Raw genomic sequence first — 18,539 nt, forward strand, 5'->3', positions numbered from 1 at the left:
AAGGAGGCCTGAGTGAAATCTATATTCCGCTAAGAGATCCAGCGCCACTACAAGAGATAATGCCAGATTCTTAAGGATGAGCATTAAGTAGTCCGCAAATGCTAAAGTTTTGAGTTCTTGTCCAGTGATAGTCAAGCCATTCACCACCGCAAATTGCCGAAGGGTACATAGTAAGGGTTCCAAGTTGAGAATAAATAGCAAAGGGGAGAGGGGGCATCCCTGGCGGGTACCGCGCCTGATAGGAAAGGTGGCCGAAAGTGTCCCATTTACCAGAAGAGAAGAGGTAGGATTGGCATAAAGAGAGTCTAAGGTAGTTCGATAAAACCCTGAGATCCCAATGTAATCTAATGTGCAGAAAAGATAAGACCATGTGACATTGTTGAATGCCTTTGCCGCGTCAAGGCTGACCAGCAGGGTCGGAACATTGACATGTTGAGTGTGGGCTAACACCAGCAGGATCTTACAAACATTTAACACCGATTGCCTCCCTGGGACAAAGCCCACCTGGTCAGTATGAATCAAAGACGGGATAAGAGGAAGAATGCAGTTGGCTAGCATATGAGAAAAGAGTTTCAGATCGACATTAATGAGCAAGATCGGATAGTAGGAACCCGGAAGATCCGATGGCTTTCTGGGTTTAGGTAGCAAGGCTATCGTGGCATTATTTGCAAAGCGCAGAAAAGCTCTCCTCTGCACCGCTGTATTGTAATAGGCCAGCAAAGGACCACACAATTGGGTCTCCAGCAACCTATAAAATTCCCCGGAAAAGCCTTCAGGTCTGGAGGCTGTGGCAACCTTACAAGCCCTGATGGCCTTCAGTAACTCGGCTGCCTGTATTCAACCGACAAATATCAGCCTCCTGCAAACGCAGCAACCCCGAGCACAACAGGTAATCCTGGATCATATCCTCCGGGGGGCCGGGGCGGCTCCATACTGAGTTGCAAAATGATCATATAAGACCCGAGCCAAGCCAGTCATACGAGACACCACCACACTCCCGGTAGAGCGCAAGGCCAAGATAGGCTTTTCCCAGCATGAGTATCCACCAACTTGGCCATCAACCAGCCCAGCTTATGGCCGTAACGCTGAAAAGTATATGTTCTATTGGTGGCTCATCGTTGATTACGGGAATGCAAGAGGGAGTTAAGCGCTGCTTGATCCAATAGATAATGTTCCCTAGTAACTGTGGAAGGATGAGCAATGTGAGCCTGCTTGGCCACCCGCAAAGTGGGTTCCAGTGTAATGATAGCTTTATTAAATCTCTGTCTGCATGTGCAAGTATATGCCAAAATATGACCCCTAAGTACAGACTTGGCCATCACCCAGAACAGTAGTGGGTCTTCCTGATGTTGTGCATTATGAGAAACAAAATCTTCCCACTGGGCTAAAAAAGGGTTTTAAAATCAGAATCCTGATACAAATAGGCCGGAAATCACCAATGTTCCGAACAAATATAACTAGCATCCAGTTGGATATCAACCCAAACAGGGGCATGATCGGAGATGTGTACCGAACCCACATGTGCTGCCACTACATTTGGGAACAGATAGGATGGCACCAAAATGTAGTCCAGCCGCAACCACGTTCCATGAGTGCAGGACAGGTGAGTATAGTCCCACACCTCTGGATGAAGAAACCACCAGGGGTTAACCAGATCAAGAGTAGAGCAAAAGTTAGGAATAAGATGCATCGGGGTCCCAAGGGGGTTGAAGGGCTAGAAGACTTATCAATATTGGGGTCCATGATCAGATTAATGTCTCTCAGCAACAGCAGCTGGCCTGTGGGATATCTAGAACGGAGAACTATCAATCCTTGGAAAAAGGACATAGCTGCTGAGTTGGGCCCATATACCACTAACAATAGGTAATGAAGGTCGCCCACCTGAAGACATACCAACAAATATCGGCCATGCTGGTCAGTCTCCAGAAGTTGAACTCCAACAGGAGAGGATTTACAGAGAAGCAAGGCTACCCCACTGTGGCACCCCATAGGAGAGGAGAAAAAGACCTCACCCACCCAAGACCTCCGCAACTTCATATGCTCCTCATCCAATAGTCTGGTCTCCTGGAGGCATGCAATATCAGCTTTAGTGTGTTGCAGTGCCGTAAGAATCTTCTGTCGTTTAATGGGAGAGGTAATACCCCCCACGTTCCAGGAGACCAGTCTAAAGGGTGTCCCTGGCATGGAACCAAAATAATTTGCACTGAAGACAGTTATTGGAAACAGACCCCAGGAGCCCAGCCTCCCCTAAGGAGAAACAGAGACAATGGACCAGAAACGCACCCTGTACCAGCCACTCATTCCAATGGTGCAGGATGATCCCTGCTATACAAACTTGCCCAACACCCCATGGGGACTCCAGACACCCCCACCCCCAAACCACCCCCCAAACTCCAAACCCCACCAAGAATTACCCCCGCCCAACCCCCCTCCAACTCCCCCTTCCACCCGTTCCAAATGCCCTCCAGCTATCCATACCCACCATCCAGCCCCACAGCCTGTGGAGCTCCGGGAGGTCAACAAAATGCAACAGGCCCCCACACACACACCCAAACAGTGCAGTAAATCAGCAGAAGAAAGGAAAATTCAAAGAAACAGTGAATATTCGTCCAAGCCAGCAGCTCCGCCACCTCTACAACCCCCACACATGGGCAAAGGGCAGAAAAGTTCCTCATCAGATCCAGGAAGTCCAGCAAGGTGTAGTCAGGGCAAGGTGGCCACAAAGTCCTGAGCAGCCTCAACAGAGTCAAACGACTTCCAGACCCCATCAGAGTGAACTTTAAGAATATCAGAGTGTAAAAACTGGAACCGGGTCTTCTTCTCTGCCAGTACTACACACAACGGTTGGAATTTCCGACGACGCTCCTGGAGGGCCACAGAGTAGTCCTGAAAGATTTGAATAGGTGCCTAATCATAGCGAAGCGTGTCCCTCTGAAGACAATATTGGCGCAAAATCTCAACCTTGTGAAGGTAGTTGTGCAATTTGGCCATCACAACCCTGGGTCTCTGCCGCTCACCTACTGCTCGTCCCACTCTATAAATTCTTTCCAGACAAAGGGGGCCCATACCAGCTGGTAGAGGAAATTCAGTGGCCAGACAATCTTTAAAAGTAGAACTCAGCTGCTGGTCTGAAAGCGTTTCCAGGACCCCAACAAACTGCAGGTTGTCCCTCTGGGACCTATTCTCATGGTCCTCTAGTTTCTCCTCGCTATCTGCGAGGCACTTTTGCAGCTGGGTAAGTTGAACTCCCATGGCCTGCGCTGAATTCTCTGTCATGGAGACTCTGCTCAAGGTCGGTCGTGCGAGTCACCATTTCCCCAGCAGTGTCTCCAGATGTAATATTTGACCAGATAATTTGTCCATCTGTGGGGCCAGAGCAGAAGTTACCGCCGAGGTAAGCTGCCGCAGCTGGCCTTCAGTAAATTCAGCCGTGCGAGCTGGCCCTGCCTCCGCCATTTTCGCTGACGTTTTGCTGGACCAACTGCCCCCCGATCTGGACATGAATTGGTCCATATGCTGTCAAGGGCAAATGGGGCAGTGATGCACCGAGCGGTTAAAAAAATATAAGTTTAATCGGCGACGGTGTGCGTGGGGGCTCGGGAGCTACAGAGTCCGCGTCCGCACTCCTCACTGCATCATGTGATCCCCTCATGTGGGTCTTTATATGCTGTCATTTACTCTGTTACTATATTACGAGGGGTGTTCAATGATTTATCTACCTGAGTATGAAAGAAAGTAGCAAGCATGTTGAAATAAGCCTGTGCATGTTGTGACATATCTCAAGGTTACTCATGCACAGTTGCGACTAAGTGGTGGCTTGGGGGAGGGCAGGGAGAAGTAAAGAAAGATAGGGGGGATAGGGAGACAGAAAGAAAGAAGGGAAACGGGACACAGACAGAAAGGGGCATGGAGAGAGAAAGACAGAAATAAAGGGTGGGCATGGAGAAAGAAAAAAGGAGAGAGAGACAGACATATAGAAAGAATGGGGGCATGGATAGAGACAGAAAGAAAAAAGGGGGCAGGGTGAAAGAAATAAAAAGTTGGGGGAGGGAAGGAGACAGATGCCAGACCAGGGGAAAGGAAGGAAGGAGGGAGGGAGAGAAAGGAAAGAAAGAGATGTCAGACCATGGAAATAGGGACAGAAGAAGAGAGAGATAGAAGGGAAGGTAAGACATGGAAACATAGATTTTGAAAAGAAAGCAGAAAAATTGAATATTAAGTTAATGCCAAAGATGGATGCAATATATAAACGAAAACTGACTGTGATATAAACCAGTAAAGAGAGAGTGAAAATCACTTTGTAAGATATGCTCAGAAAAGTGAAACTCTGAAGAGGGGGTGAAAACCGTCTCTTAAGGTAAGAGTTTACCGTCCAGTCATTGCATGTATTGTTTAAATGATCACTCTCTGAGAACTGGTAAAATTGTAGAACTTGTCTTAATGCTTCCAAATTTGATGTATGTTATTTCTGATTTTCTTATTGCAATAAATCTCGCTGGAATATTAATGTATCTTGTAGATATAGACTTTTAGGAGTCTCAACGTGGCCCCGTTTCGTGATCTGCTTCAGGAGACCCAGATCCACTCATTAGAATACGCTGTAAACTGTAGTACATTTCCATGAGACAATCTAAAATACAAAAAGTCTATCAATACCTAGCACAGATAGTTCCTTAGACCTACTGCGCTATGAAAAAATTTAACATCTTACTGGCTATTAGGACGGAAGGAGGCGCAAAAAAATATAAATAGTAACATACCGTTTGCAAAATTCGTTCAAATGTTCCAAACAACGGAGGACGCTGCCCGCCTCGCCAAATGTAAACCGGAGGAGAGGGGGAGGAGGAACTCCGTATGAATTTGTGATGACGTAATCACGTCGGCAAAGTGAAAAATACTAATGTATATGAACCACTGCCATTATGAATAAAGAGAGTTGAAATGAAAAAATTGAAAAAATGAATGAAGACTAAATTAAAGAAAGGCTACCCATTCTATTTCATTATTCAACCCGTGCGGATGTAATGTATTGAGCTCATATATCCACTTTTGTTCTTTTCTCCAGAGGAGCTTTGCTATATCCCCACCCCTCGTGGTTGATATAGTGTCTAATACCGAAAATTTCAAGTCAGCCGGGTCATGCTGATATTTAAGCCAGTGCTGAACTAAAGGAGCTTCTTGTGTGCTGAATCTAATTCTGCTAACATGCTCACCTATCCGGGTCTTAACGCTACGGATCGTGCACCCTACATATAGTAAGCCACAGGGGCATTGTATTATATATACCACTTGTTTAGAATTGCAATCCGAGACCATCAGAGTGTGTTTCCTTTTGATGGTAATATGCATCTGTTGTAGTGTGACACTATACTGGCATATTTTGCAGTGACCACATGGGCTGTAGGAGGTGGGGGCTTTAGAACTCCAAAATTCCCCCCTACGCTTTAACCTCTCTCGCCCACAGCAAGTGGCCTTACAATCTAAAATGTAACTACTCCCTCCCTCTCCATTATACTAAGTCCCCCTTTCTTTCTTTTTACTAAGCCCTTTCTCTTTCCATTGGAGTTCCTTTCTATATTAATTCCTGTAAACCGTGTCGAGCTCTAGTTTTGTGGAGATGATGCGGTATATAAACTTAAGGTTTAGTTTAGTTTAGTTTATTAAAGACTTGTTCAACAAATCTCTGGAGACGGGAATGATTCCTGGGGATTGGAGGAGAGCGGATGTGGTCCCTATTCATAAAAGTGGTCACAGGGATGAAGCAGGAAACTACAGGCCGGTGAGCCTCACTTCAGTTGTTGGAAAAATAATGGAAGTGTTGCTGAAAGAAAGGATAGTGTACTTCCTTGAATCTAATGGGTTACAGGATCCGAGGCAACATGGCTTTACAAAAGGTAAATCATGCCAAATGAACCTGATTGAATTTTTTGATTGGGTGACCAGAGAGCTGGATCGAGGACATATGCTAAATGTAATTTACTTGGATTTCAGCAAAGCCTTTGATACAGTTCCTCATAGGAGGCTGTTGAACAAACTTGAAGGGCTGAAGTTAGGACCCAAAGTGGTAAACTGGGTCAGAAACTGGCTGTCGGACAGACGCCAGAGGGTGGTGGTTAATGGAAGTCGCTCGAAAGAAGGAAAGGTGAGCAGTTGAGTCCCTCAGGGTTCTGTGCTGGGGCCAATCCTGTTAAATATGTTTGTGAGTGACATTGCTGAAGGGTTAGAAGGAAAAGTGTGCCTTTTTGCAGATGATACCAAGATTTGTAACAGAGTAGACACCGAAGAGGGAGTGGAAAATATGAAAAAGGATCTGCAAAAGTTAGAGGAATGGTCTAATGCCTGGCAACTAAAATTCAATGCAAAGAAATGCAGAGTAATGCATTTGGGGATTAATAATAGGAAGGAACCGTATATGCTGGGAGGAGAGAAGCTGATATGCACGGACGGGGAGAGGGACCTTGGGGTGATAGTGTCCGAAGATCTAAAGGTGAAAAAACAGTGTGACAAGGCAGTGGCTGCTGCCAGAAGAATGCTGGGCTGTATAAAGAGAGGCGTAGTCAGTAGAAGGAAGAAGGTGTTGATGCCCCTGTACAGGTCATTGGTAAGGCCCCACTTGGAATATTGTGTTCAGAGGTAAGAATGTCTTCGGACACAGACTAGCCCGCCTACTTCGAAGGGCTTTAAACTAGGTAAGTCGGGGGTGGGTACCCACTTTTACACCGGAGCAGTAAGTAACTATCCTGATGTGGAGAACCAACACTACGCTTCTAAGTCTGAGGTAAGTACCCTTATTGCAAAAGAATCGTTAGGAGACACCTTGACTCAAATGGGGGGCTCACTACAGGAGGTTAGTAAACAGAAAGAGTGGAGAGCTATGTATGTTAACGCACACAGCCTAGGGAATAAATTTCTACAACTAGAAACAGAAATAGTTAATGCAGATCTAGACATAGTAGCAATATCCGAAACATGGTTCACAGACTCTCATGGGTGGGATATAACTATACCAGGGTACAACCTGATTCGACAAGACAGAGAGGGTAAGTTAGGAGGTGGGGTAGCACTATACATCAAAGAAAACATTAAGACAACCAGGATCACGGATGTCAAGTATACTGGGGAATCTATCTGGGTAAATCTGGCCAGAGGCGGAGAAAAATGCCTGTACCTTGGTGTGATATACAGACCTCCAAGACAATCGGAGGACAAGGACGCAGAACTAATTGAAGACATTGAGAATATCACCTTACGGGGGGAGGCTGTACTATTAGGAGACTTCAACATGCCTGATGTAGACTGGAACACACTATCAGCGACAACTTGTGATAGCAGGAGGATATTAACGTCCATGAAGGGAGTACGGCTCAAACAAATGGTACTAGAGCCCACTAGGGCCCAGGCCATCCTGGACCTGGTACTTACGAACGGGGAAAGCGTCTCAGAGGTCTCGGTGGGAGAGACGCTAGCCACCAGTGACCATAACACGGTATGGTTTAACCTTAAGAAAGGCTTCCCTAGATCACAAACAAAAACAAGGGTACTCAATTTCCGGGGCACTGACTTCGCACGCATGGGAGATTTCGTCTATCAGACGCTGCAGGTTCAAGAAGTAACTACTAATGTGGAGGCTATGTGGTCAACCTTGAAATCGATCCTTCATGAGGCAACTATCCGCTACATAAAATCGGTAACCAAACAACAAAGAAAAAAGAAACCCCAATGGTTTACAAATGAGGTATCGTGCCTCGTCAAGGAGAAGAAAAGAGCATTTCTCTCATACAAACGCACGGGGGAAAAAGAAGCAAACATTGAATACAAGAAAAAGTCTGCAGCGGTCAAAACAGCAGTCAGGGAGGCCAAAATTCGTATGGAAGAAACTCTAGCAAAGAACATCAAATCCTTCTTCAGATACATTAGCGACAGGAAAAAGAACGCAAACGGGATAGTACGCCTTAGAACACCAGACGGGAATTATGTAGAAACAGACTCCGATAAAGCCAAACTACTGAATGATTACTTCTGTTCAGTCTTTACCTGCGAAGCACCAGGGCACGGGCCTCGGCTAGCAGCAAAGCAAGGCATGGAAGACCCATTTCAGAAGTTTGAGTTCACACCAGCTGATGTTTACAAAGAACTGTCAAGAATCTGCACCCAAGAGTGCTCAGAGAGCTATGCGATATTTTGGTGGAACCATTAGCAATACTCTTCAATCTCTCCCTAAGCATGGGGAGAGTCCCCCTGGACTGGAAAACTGCCAACGTGGTTCCTCTGCACAAAAAGGGTTGCAGAGCGGAGGCCGCAAATTACAGACCAGTAAGTCTCACATCAATAGTGTGTAAACTCATGGAAACTCTACTTAAAGAGAAATTAGACGCGATATTGGATGATGGGAATCTGAGGGATCCCTGTCAACATGGATTCACTAAGGGCAGGTCATGCCAGTCCAATCTCATCAGCTTCTTTGATTGGGTGACAGGAAAGCTGGACTCGGGAGAGTCTCTGGACATAGTATACTTGGATTTCAGTAAAGCTTTTGACAGTGTCCCACACCGTAGACTATTAAACAAGATGAAATTGATGGGGTTAGGTGAGAAACTAACGGCGTGGGTCAACGATTGGCTGAGTGGAAGACTTCAGAAAGTGGTGGTCAATGGCACCCTCTCTGAGACATCGGAGGTGACTAGCGGTGTGCCGCAGGGCTCAGTCCTGGGACCATCCCTTTTTAACATATTCATAAGGGACTTGACCCGAGGGCTTCAGGGTAAAGTAGCGCTGTTCGCCGACGACGCCAAACTGTGTAATATAGTGGGTGGAAGCAATCTCACGGATGGTATGACGCAGGATCTGATCAAGTTGGAAAAATGGTCCACGACATGGCAGCTGGGCTTCAACGCTAAAAAGTGTAAGGTCATGCATCTCGGCAGCAGAAATCCATGCAGAACATACACCTTGAATGGAGAAACACTAGCTAAGACTTCAGAGGAACGGGACTTGGGAGTGATCATCAGTGCAGACATGAAGGCTGCCAAACAAGTGGAGAAGGCCTCATCCAAGGCGAGGCAAATGATGGGATGTATCAATAGAAGCTTCGTCAGCCGCAAACCTGAAGTCATAATGCCACTGTATAGAACCATGGTGAGACCTCATCTAGAGTACTGTGTGCAATTCTGGAGGCCACATTACCGTAAAGATGTGCTTCGAGCTGAGTCGGTCCAGCGAATGGCCACTAGGAAGATCTCTGGACTCAAGGGTCTCTCATACGAGGAAAGACTGGGCAAATTGCAGCTGTACTCTCTAGAGGAGCGCAGGGAAAGGGGTGACATGATTGAGACTTTTAAGTACGTCACAGGTCGTGTCGAGGTAGAAAACGATATATTCCTTCCCAAGGGACCCTCGGTCACAAGGGGGCACCCGCTCAAACTCAGGGGAGGGAAATTTAGAGGTGACATCAGGAAGTATTTCTTCACAGAAAGAGTGGTGGATCACTGGAACAAACTTCCGACGCAGGTAATCAAGGCCACAAGCGTGCTCGACTTTAAGAATAAATGGGACATCCACGTGGGATCCCTATGTGGGTCGAGCAGCACTCAGACTTAATGGGGTGGGTCAGTAGAGTGGGCAGACTTGATGGGCTGTAGCCCTTTTCTGCCGTCACCTTTCTATGTTTCTATGTTTCTATCTGGCGAAGGACATAAGAAGACTTGAGGCGGTCCAGAGGAGGGCGACAAAAATGATAGGAGGCTTGCGCCAGAAGACGTATGAAGAGAGACTGGGAAGCCCGGAATATGTATACCCTAGAGGAAAGGAGAGACAGGAGAGATATGATTTAGACGTTCAAATACTTGAAGGGTATTAACGTAGAACAAAATATTTTCCAGAGAAAGGAAAATGGTAAAACCAGAGGACATAATTTGAGGTTGAAGGGTGGTAGATTCAGGGGCAATGTTAGGAAATTCTACTTTACGGAGAGGGTAGTGGATGCCTGGAATGCACTCCCGAGAGAGGTGGTGGAGAGTAAAACTGTGACTGAGTTCAAAGAAGCGTGGGATGAACACAGAGGATTTAGAATCAGAAAATAATTTTAAATATTGAACTAAGGCCAGTACTGGGCAGACTTGCACGGTCTGTATATGGCCGTTTGGTGGAGGATGGGCTGGGGAGGGCTTCAATGGCTGGGAGGGTGTAGATGGGCTGGAGTAAGTCTTAACAGAGATTTCGGCAGTTGGAACCCAAGCACAGTACCGGGTAAAGCTTTGGATTCTTGCCCAGAAATAGCTAAGAAGAAAAAATTTACAAATTTAAATTGAATCAGTTTGGGCAGACTGGATGGACGATTCGGGTCTTTATCTGCCGTCATCTACTATGTTACTATGTTAGCTCGTCAAGGAACCAACGAGAGGGAATGCAACTCTAGACTTACTACTCAACGGGCTGGGGGGACTTGCAAAGGAAGTGGAAGTAATAGGACCACTAGGAAACAGCGATCACAACATGATCCAGTACAAACTAGAAGTAGGAACATTAAAAGGGAAGAGAACCACAGCAACAACGCTCAACTTCAAGAAGGGGAACTACGACGCTATGAGAGCAATGGTAAGAAAGAAACTCAGGAAAGGCTCGTGAAAAGCAAAGACCGTGGAGCAAGCTTTGTCCCTGTTCAAGGACACGATACAGGAAGCACAGAACCTGTACATCCCCAGATTTAGAAAAGGGTGCAAAAAGATTCGAACAAAAGACCCGGTGTGGATAAGCAATACAGTGAGGGCAGCGATACAGGACAAGAAACTATCGTTCCGGAAGTGGAAAAAAGACAAAACCAAGGAAAACAGGAAGGAGCATAGGGAATACCAAAAAGAATGTCACCGAGTGGTCAAGAAAGCAAAAAGAGAATACGAAGAGAGACTGGCCAAGGAAACACGAAATTTCAAATCTTTCTTTAGATATATTAAAGGGAAGCAACCGGCGAGGGAAGCAGTGGGACTGTTAGATGATGGAGACATAAAAGGAGTGATAAGGGGGGAAAAGGAGGTGGCTGACAGATTAAACATGTTCTTCTCGTCAGTCTTCACAAGCGAGGACACATCCAATATACCAGGAAACTACAGACCGGTGAGTTTGACTTCAGTGCCAGGCAAGATGGTAGAAGCAATGATAAAAGACAGTATCTGTGAGCATATAGAAAGAAATGGGCTAATGAAAGCGAGCCAACATGGCTTCTGCAAAGGAAGATCATGCCAAACGAACTTACTATACTTCTTTGAAGAGATAAACAGCCAGATGGACAAAGGGGACCCCATTGATATCATATATCTTGACTTTCAAAAAGCCTTTGACAAGGTACCTCATGAGCGGCTACTTAAGAAACTGTGGAACCACGGGGTGGGAGGGGACGTACATAGATGGGTTAAACACTGGTTGGCAGGCATAAAGCAGAGGGTTGCAGTGAAGGGCCACTACTCAGGCTGGAGAAGGGTAACGAGCGGTGTCCCACAGGGGTCTGTGCTTGGGCCGCTGCTGTTCAATGTGTTTATAAATGACCTGGAAGTGGGGACAAAGTGCGAAATTATAAAGTTTGCAGATGACACTAAACTCTGTAGCAGGGTTAAAACTATAGGGGAATGTGAAGAACTGCAAAGAGACCTGACAACATTGGAGGAGTGGGCGAATAAATGACAGATGAACTTCAATACAGAGAAATGCAAGGTAATGCATTTAGGGAAAAAGAACACGATGTTCAGCTACAAAATGGGGGGGTTGGCACTGGGGAAAAGTAACCTCGAAAAGGACTTGGGAGTGTTGGTGGACACAACAATGAAACCAACGGCGCAATGCGCGGCAGCCTCAAAGAAAGCGAACAGAATGTTGGGTACTATCAAGAAGGGTATTACAACAAGAACGAAAGAAGTCATCCTGCCATTGTATCGGGCAATGGAGTACTGTGTCCAGTATTGGTCACCGTACCTTAAGAAGGATATGGCAATACTTGAGAAGGTCCAGAGGAGAACGAATGATTAAGAGCATAGAAAATCTTTCATACACTGAAAGGCTGGGGAGACTGGGGCTCTTCTCCCTGGAAAAGCGGAGACTCAGAGGAGACATGATAGAGACCTACAAGATTATGAAGGGCATAGAGAGAGTAGAGAGGGACAGATTCTTCAAACACTTAAAATATAAAAGAACAAGAGGGCATTCGGAAAAGTTGAAAGGGGACAGATTCAAAACGAATGCTAGGAGGTTTTTCTTTACCCAGCGTGTGGTGGACACCTGGAATGCGCTTCCAGAGGGCGTAATAGGGCAGAGTACGGTACTGGGGTTCAAGAAAGGATTAGACGATTTCCTGCTGGAAAAAGGGATAGAGGGGTACAGATAAAGAATTACTGCACAGGTCCTGGACCTGATTGGACGCCGCGTGAGCGGACTGCTGGGCTTGATGGACCTCAGGTCTGACCCAGTGAAGGCATTGCTTATGTTCTTACCAGAAGCCGACAAGCTATACTCAGGAAACGAAGATGGGAAACTGATAGGGTTGACGGTCAGTCTAGAAGAGGTATGCAGGCAGATTGATAGGTTTAAAACGATAAATCCCCAAGACCGGATGGTATCCATCCAAAGATAACCAAGGAACTGAAAGGGGCTATAGCTGAACTGCTTCAACTAATAGCCAATCTGTCGGCTCAGGGGCCCTTTCCAGCGGGGCACCCGACACTGTCTTCACTCATCCCCCATTCCAGCAGGGGAGAGCCGACGGAGGAGGGCTGCAGTCCGGCCATCGGACCAATGGTTGGCTCGGGGGCCCGTTCCAGCGGGGCACCCTACACTGTCTTCGCTCCTCCCCCATTCCAGCAGGGAAAAGCCGACGGTGGAGGGCTGTAGTCCGGCCATTGGACCAACAGTCGGCTCGGGGGCCCGTTCCAGCGGGGCACCCGACACTGTCTTCGCTCCTCCCCCATTCCAGCAGGGGAGAGCCGACGGAGGAGGGCTGCAGTCCGGCCATCGGACCAACGGTCGGCTCGGGGGCCCGTTCCAGCGGGGCACCCGACACTGTCTTCGCTCCTCCCCCATTCCAGCAGGGGAGAGCCGACGGAGGAGGGCTGCAGTCCGGCCATCGGACCAACGGTCGGCTCGGGGGCCCATTCCAGCGGGGCACCCGACACTGTCTTCGCTCCTCCCCCATTCCAGCAGGGGAGAGCCGACGGAGGAGGGCTGCAGTCCGGCCATCGGACCAACGGTTGGCTTGGGGGCCCATTCAAGCTGGACTTCAGTTTTGACTGTTTTGATTTTATTTTCACTTCTTTTTAGTTTATGATATATTTTTTAATCTCACTTATTGTTTTACCACTTATCTTGTTTTATTTTATCATTCAAATTTCATTTAACTTTCCCCAGAATTCTATTGCTTCAACGGTTCTCCCTTTGCATCTATTCTTATCTCCCCTCTTTTTAACCTTTCAAATTCCTTTAGATCATTGTAATCTTATTAGTATGTTTATTTTCTTATTTTTCTCCTCTATCTCTAATTTCTTTCTTTATTACTCTTCTAATTGTCATTTTTCCTGGTACTTTAGTTAGATTGTGAGCCTTCGGGACAGTAAGGGAATTTCTAAGTACCTATCTTACTTATAATTTTAATGCACCAATATATTCATTGTAACCCGTTCTGGGCTCTTTTGGGAGGACAGGCTAAAAAATCGAATAAATAAATAAATAAAATCAGGAAGGATTCTGGAAGATTGGAAAGTGGCGAATGTTACACCGATCTTCAAGAAAGGTTCGAGGGGAGATATGGGAAACTACAGACCGATGAGTCTGACCTCGGTACCGAGAAAGATGGTAGAGGCGCTGATAAAGGACCGCATCATTGATCACCTTGTTGGACACAATCTAATGAGGACCAGCCAGCATGGTTTCAGAAAAGGAAGATCTTGCTTGACGAACTTGCTGCACTTCTTTGAGGGAGTAAACAGGCAGGTAAACAAGAGTGTCTCGGTCGACATTGTATATCTGAACGACTACTTCGAAAAATTGCGAGCCATGGAATTGATGGTGAAATACTCACGTGGATTAAAAACTGGCTGGTGGATAAGAAACAGAGAGTGGGAGTAAATGGACAATACTCGGACTGGAAAAGCGTCACCAGTGGAGTGCCGCAGGGTTCGGTGCTTGGACCCATGCTCTTCAACATATTTATAAACGACCTAGAAATTGGTACGATGAGTGAGATGATTAAATTTGCAGAAGATACGAAGTTATTCAGAGTAATGAAGATGTAGGAGGATTGCATAAACCTGCAACGTGACATAAACAAGCTCGAGAAATGGGCCGCGACATGGCAAATGAGGTTTAACATGGATAAGTGTAAGGTAATGCATGTCGGTAACAAAAATCTTATTCACAGATACAGGATGTCCGGTGCAGTACTTGGAGAGACCCCACAGGAAAGAGACTTGGGAGTACGGGTCGACAAGTCAATGAAGCTATCCGCGCAATGTGTGGCAGCAGCAAAAAGGCCGAACAGAATGCTAATTAAGAAGGGGATCACTAACAGATCGGAGGTGGTTATCATGCCGCTGTACCGGGCCATGTTACACCCTCACCTGGAATACTGTGTGCAGCACTGGTCGTCGTACATGAAGAAGGACACAGTACTACTCGAAAGGGTCCAGAGAAGAGTGACTAAAATGGTTAAGGGGCTGGAGGAGTTGCCGTATAGTGAGAGAAACTGGGCCTCTTCTCCCTTGAAAAGAGGAGACCGATGGGGACATGATTGAAACATTCAAGATAATGAAGGGAATAGACTTAGTAGATAAAGACAAGTTGTTCACCCTCTCCAAGGTAGAGAGAACGAGAGGACCCGCTCTAAAGTTAAAAGGTGATAGATTCTGTACAAACGTAAGGAAGTTCTTCTTCACCCAGAGAGTGGTGGAAAACTGGAATGCTATTCTGGAGGCTGTTATAGAGGAAAACACCCTCCAAGGATTCAAGACAAAGTTAGACAAGTTCCTGCTGAACCAGAATGTATACAGATGAGGCTACTCTCAGTTAGGGCACTGGCCTTTGACCTAAGGGCCACCGCGTGAGCAGACTGCTGGGCACGATGGACCACTGATCTTACCCAGCAGCGGCAATTCTTATGCTCTTATGTTCTTATGTAACAGGTGTATCCAGGGACAGCAGGCAGATAATCTCACATGTGTGTGACATCATCCTGGTACAGACAGCATTAAAAGTTTAGTATCATTTTAACTTTTTAGAAACATAGTAACATAATAAATGACAGCACATAAAGACCCGAGTAGTCCATCCAATCTGCCCAACCATACATGCTCCATAAATTAATTATTTAGTTTAAATGGTCCTTTTTCTTAGATATTTCTGGGCCAGAAACCCAGAGCCCTGCCCAGTAGTGTACTTAGGCTCCATCTACAGGAGTCTCCATCAAAGCTCACTCCAGCCCATCTTAACCATCCCAGCCATTGAAACTCTCCCCAGCCTGTCCTCAACTGATTGTTCATATATGGAACACAGGCCATGCAAGCCTGTCCAGTACTGGCTTTATTTCCTTCAATGTATACCCATTATTTTCTGTTTCTAGATCCTCTGTGTCCATCCCACACTTGTTTGAACTCTGTCACCATTTTCTTCACCACCTCCCTCGGGAGCGCATTCCACGTCTCAACAACCCTCTCTGTAAAGAAGAATTTCCTAACATTACTCTTGAATATAGCCCCCCCCCCCCCCCCAAACCTCAAATTATGCCCTCTGGTTTTTTTACCATTTTCCTTTCTCTGGAATAGATTTTGTTCTACGTTAATATCTTTCAAATATTTGAAGATCTGAATCATATATCCCCCGTCCCTCCTCACCTCTAGGGTATACATATTTAGGGCTTCCAGTCTTTCCTCATACATCTTCTGGTGCAAACCTCCTAACATTGTCATCACCTTCCTCTGGACCGCTTCAAGTCTTTTTATGTCTTTCGCCAGATACGGTCTCCAAAATTGAACACAATACTCCAAGTGGGGCCTCACCATCGACCTGTACAGGGTCATCAAGACCTTCTTTCTTCTACTGGTCATGCATCTCACTATAAAGCCTAGCATCCTTCTGGCAAGAGCCACCGCCTTGTCACACTGTTTCTTCGCCTTTAGATCTTCAGACACTATGGGACCGATTCACTAACCTGCCCGATCATGACCGATCCGTGTCCGATCCAGGCAGGACTGATCGATTCAGGAAGGAAGAATATTCAAATGGGGGCGATCGGAGGCACGCTCCCATCTGACTACATGGATCGCTGTGTAGCAATCCCGACGCATGCACAGACTTGTAGATGGTTTGCGCATGTGTTTGCTGTCCGTTTTTGCTGGGGGGTATTTAAACTTTTTTTTACTAGCCCCGACTCTCCTGCTCTCCTAGAGAAGGGCGATCCTCAGCGGCAGCAGCCTCTTCCCCTTCGCTGACTCAACAAAAGTGCAGACTGTAGCGGTGCTCAAGTTCACTGCCCCGGCAATTCCCCTGCCATGTGAAGAGCCACAGTTAGCCCCGGCGAAGAGCCACAGCTAACTTTTTTAAAAGCAGGCATAATTATTGACTGTCCTGCTCTCGGCCGCCCTTCCCCACAGTGCAACCCCACTTTAAACCCGTGGGTTAAAACCACGGGCACGCACTGTGGGGAAGGGCGGCAGAGAACAGGAGCGTTAGGGCGGCAAGAGCAGGGTAAGGGCTAGCCTCTGGTGCTGTTCTGGGAAGAAGAGGCGGCAGAGAGCAGGGCGCTTCTGATGGGGCAGAGAGCAGTTTTTTTACACAAGCGACTGGTCCTCACCAGTCGCTTGTTTTTTGATCGGCCAGCCAGTCGGTGTGTCAGGAAAAAGTATATTGAATCGAGTCCTTCCTGCTTTGCTTGCCATTTCCCCTCATTTGCATGCACGGATCGGGATCAGATCAGTACACGGGTTAGTAAATCGGGTCGGAGAGAAATCGTGTTGCAAAGGGCTCGCAAACCGATCGGTACATGATCAGTTTGCTTAGTGAATCTAGCCCTATCATCCCAAGGTCCCTCTCCCCATCCGTGCATATCAGCCTCTCACCTCCCAGCACATACGGCTCCTTCCGATTTCTAATCCACAAATGCATTACTCTGAACTTCTTTGCATTAAAATTTAGTTGCCAGATATTAGACCATTCTTCTAACTTTTGCAGATCCTTTTTCATATTTTAAATATGAAAGAAATGTAAAATGGGAGAAAACAATCAAACAAGGAAATTAAACAGATAATACTATTTATATTTCCATCAGTAGTTAAAAAAAAAAAGAACAAAAACTAAAATTCAGGAGAAAATAAAGGAAGAAAAACAGATTTCAATGCTGTGCATACCTGATTTGGTTATTCCAGTCACTCATAAGAAAGGACCAGTGATACTTAACAGGAAGTGGGCTGTTGTTGGTCATCTGTATGTACTGTATCACCTCGGTGTCATTCACAATACAACCAAAGTCTACTTTTGTGCTGTCGAAGTCCAAGTTGGGGAAGTGCACCTCAGCATAAAGGGTCACAAATTCCTTCTGTGGGTGCTCTAAATAATGGATGGTCAGCATATCTTCTATCAACCGACAGTTTATATCAGTTAAAAAATTTGGATTGAATCTGATAAATAGTTCTGTCTGTTCATCAACCAGCAGTTTAGTAGCCTAAAGAAAGATTAAATGAAGATAATGCTTCAAATGTCTGAAACAATGTTCTTTAATATTTACCATTATACAAGAAATTAGGCTGCCTAAAGTCTTAGGCCTGGATTCTCTAAACTGTGCCAGTTTTTTAGGTGCCAGTAGGCACCCAATCTCAGTAAAAAATGCAATTGAAACAACATTTTTAACTGAGTTTCAAGGCGCCTATCAGCGCCTAAAATTATCAGCGCTAGAATTGTGCCTCCTTAGGCGCTTTAGGCTGCATAATGTCATTGTGGACGTAACTAACACTGGAAATGGTGTTGGGCAGTCTTAAGCACCTACAGAAACACGATTCACACATAGGCAGGCACCAGAAATGTAGCCAAGAAAACCCTGGCTTACTTCTCTGGTGACTACCTTTGTTGGAGGTGTGATTCTGTACCCAGCACCATCACATGACTGACACGCAATCGGTGGACACTTTTAAGCCAGCCACCGCCAATGGCAGTGGTTACAGAATCCAGGCCTTAGTGCCTCTTATCAAGCCGAATAGTGTAGGCCGGTGCAGTAAATGCACCAAAGCCTATAGAGCACAGGTGTCAAAGTCAGTCCTCAAGGGCTGCAATCCAGTCAGGTTTTCAGGATTTCCCCAATGAATATGCATGAGATCTATTTGCATGCACTGCTTTCAATGTATATTCATTGGGGAAATCCTGAAAACCCGACTAGATTGAGGCCCTCAAAGACCGACTTTGACACCCCTGCTATAGAGACTGAATGGGCTTCGTTCAGTACATTTGCTGTTTAGCTTTTGTTACCATGGCTTGATGAACGAGACTCTTAATTAGAATTAAGGGGTCAAAATTCAGTT

General features: G+C 46.1%; 1 protein-coding gene across 8 annotated transcripts in view; it reads right to left on the reverse strand.

The window, feature by feature from the left end:
- HYDIN (HYDIN axonemal central pair apparatus protein) overlaps positions 1 to 18,539 on the reverse strand; it is a 1,718,235-nt gene that overhangs the window by 1,136,625 nt on the left and 563,071 nt on the right. For all 8 annotated transcript variants that reach the window (XM_033943280.1, XM_033943278.1, XM_033943277.1 and 5 more), the window contains one exon: positions 17,376 to 17,689. In XM_033943280.1, the coding sequence (XP_033799171.1) occupies positions 17,376 to 17,689 (314 nt within the window). The remainder of the gene's footprint in view (positions 1 to 17,375; positions 17,690 to 18,539) is intronic.

Source organism: Geotrypetes seraphini, chromosome 4 (genome assembly GCF_902459505.1).
Source record: "Geotrypetes seraphini chromosome 4, aGeoSer1.1, whole genome shotgun sequence".
Lineage (NCBI taxonomy): Eukaryota > Metazoa > Chordata > Amphibia > Gymnophiona > Dermophiidae > Geotrypetes > Geotrypetes seraphini.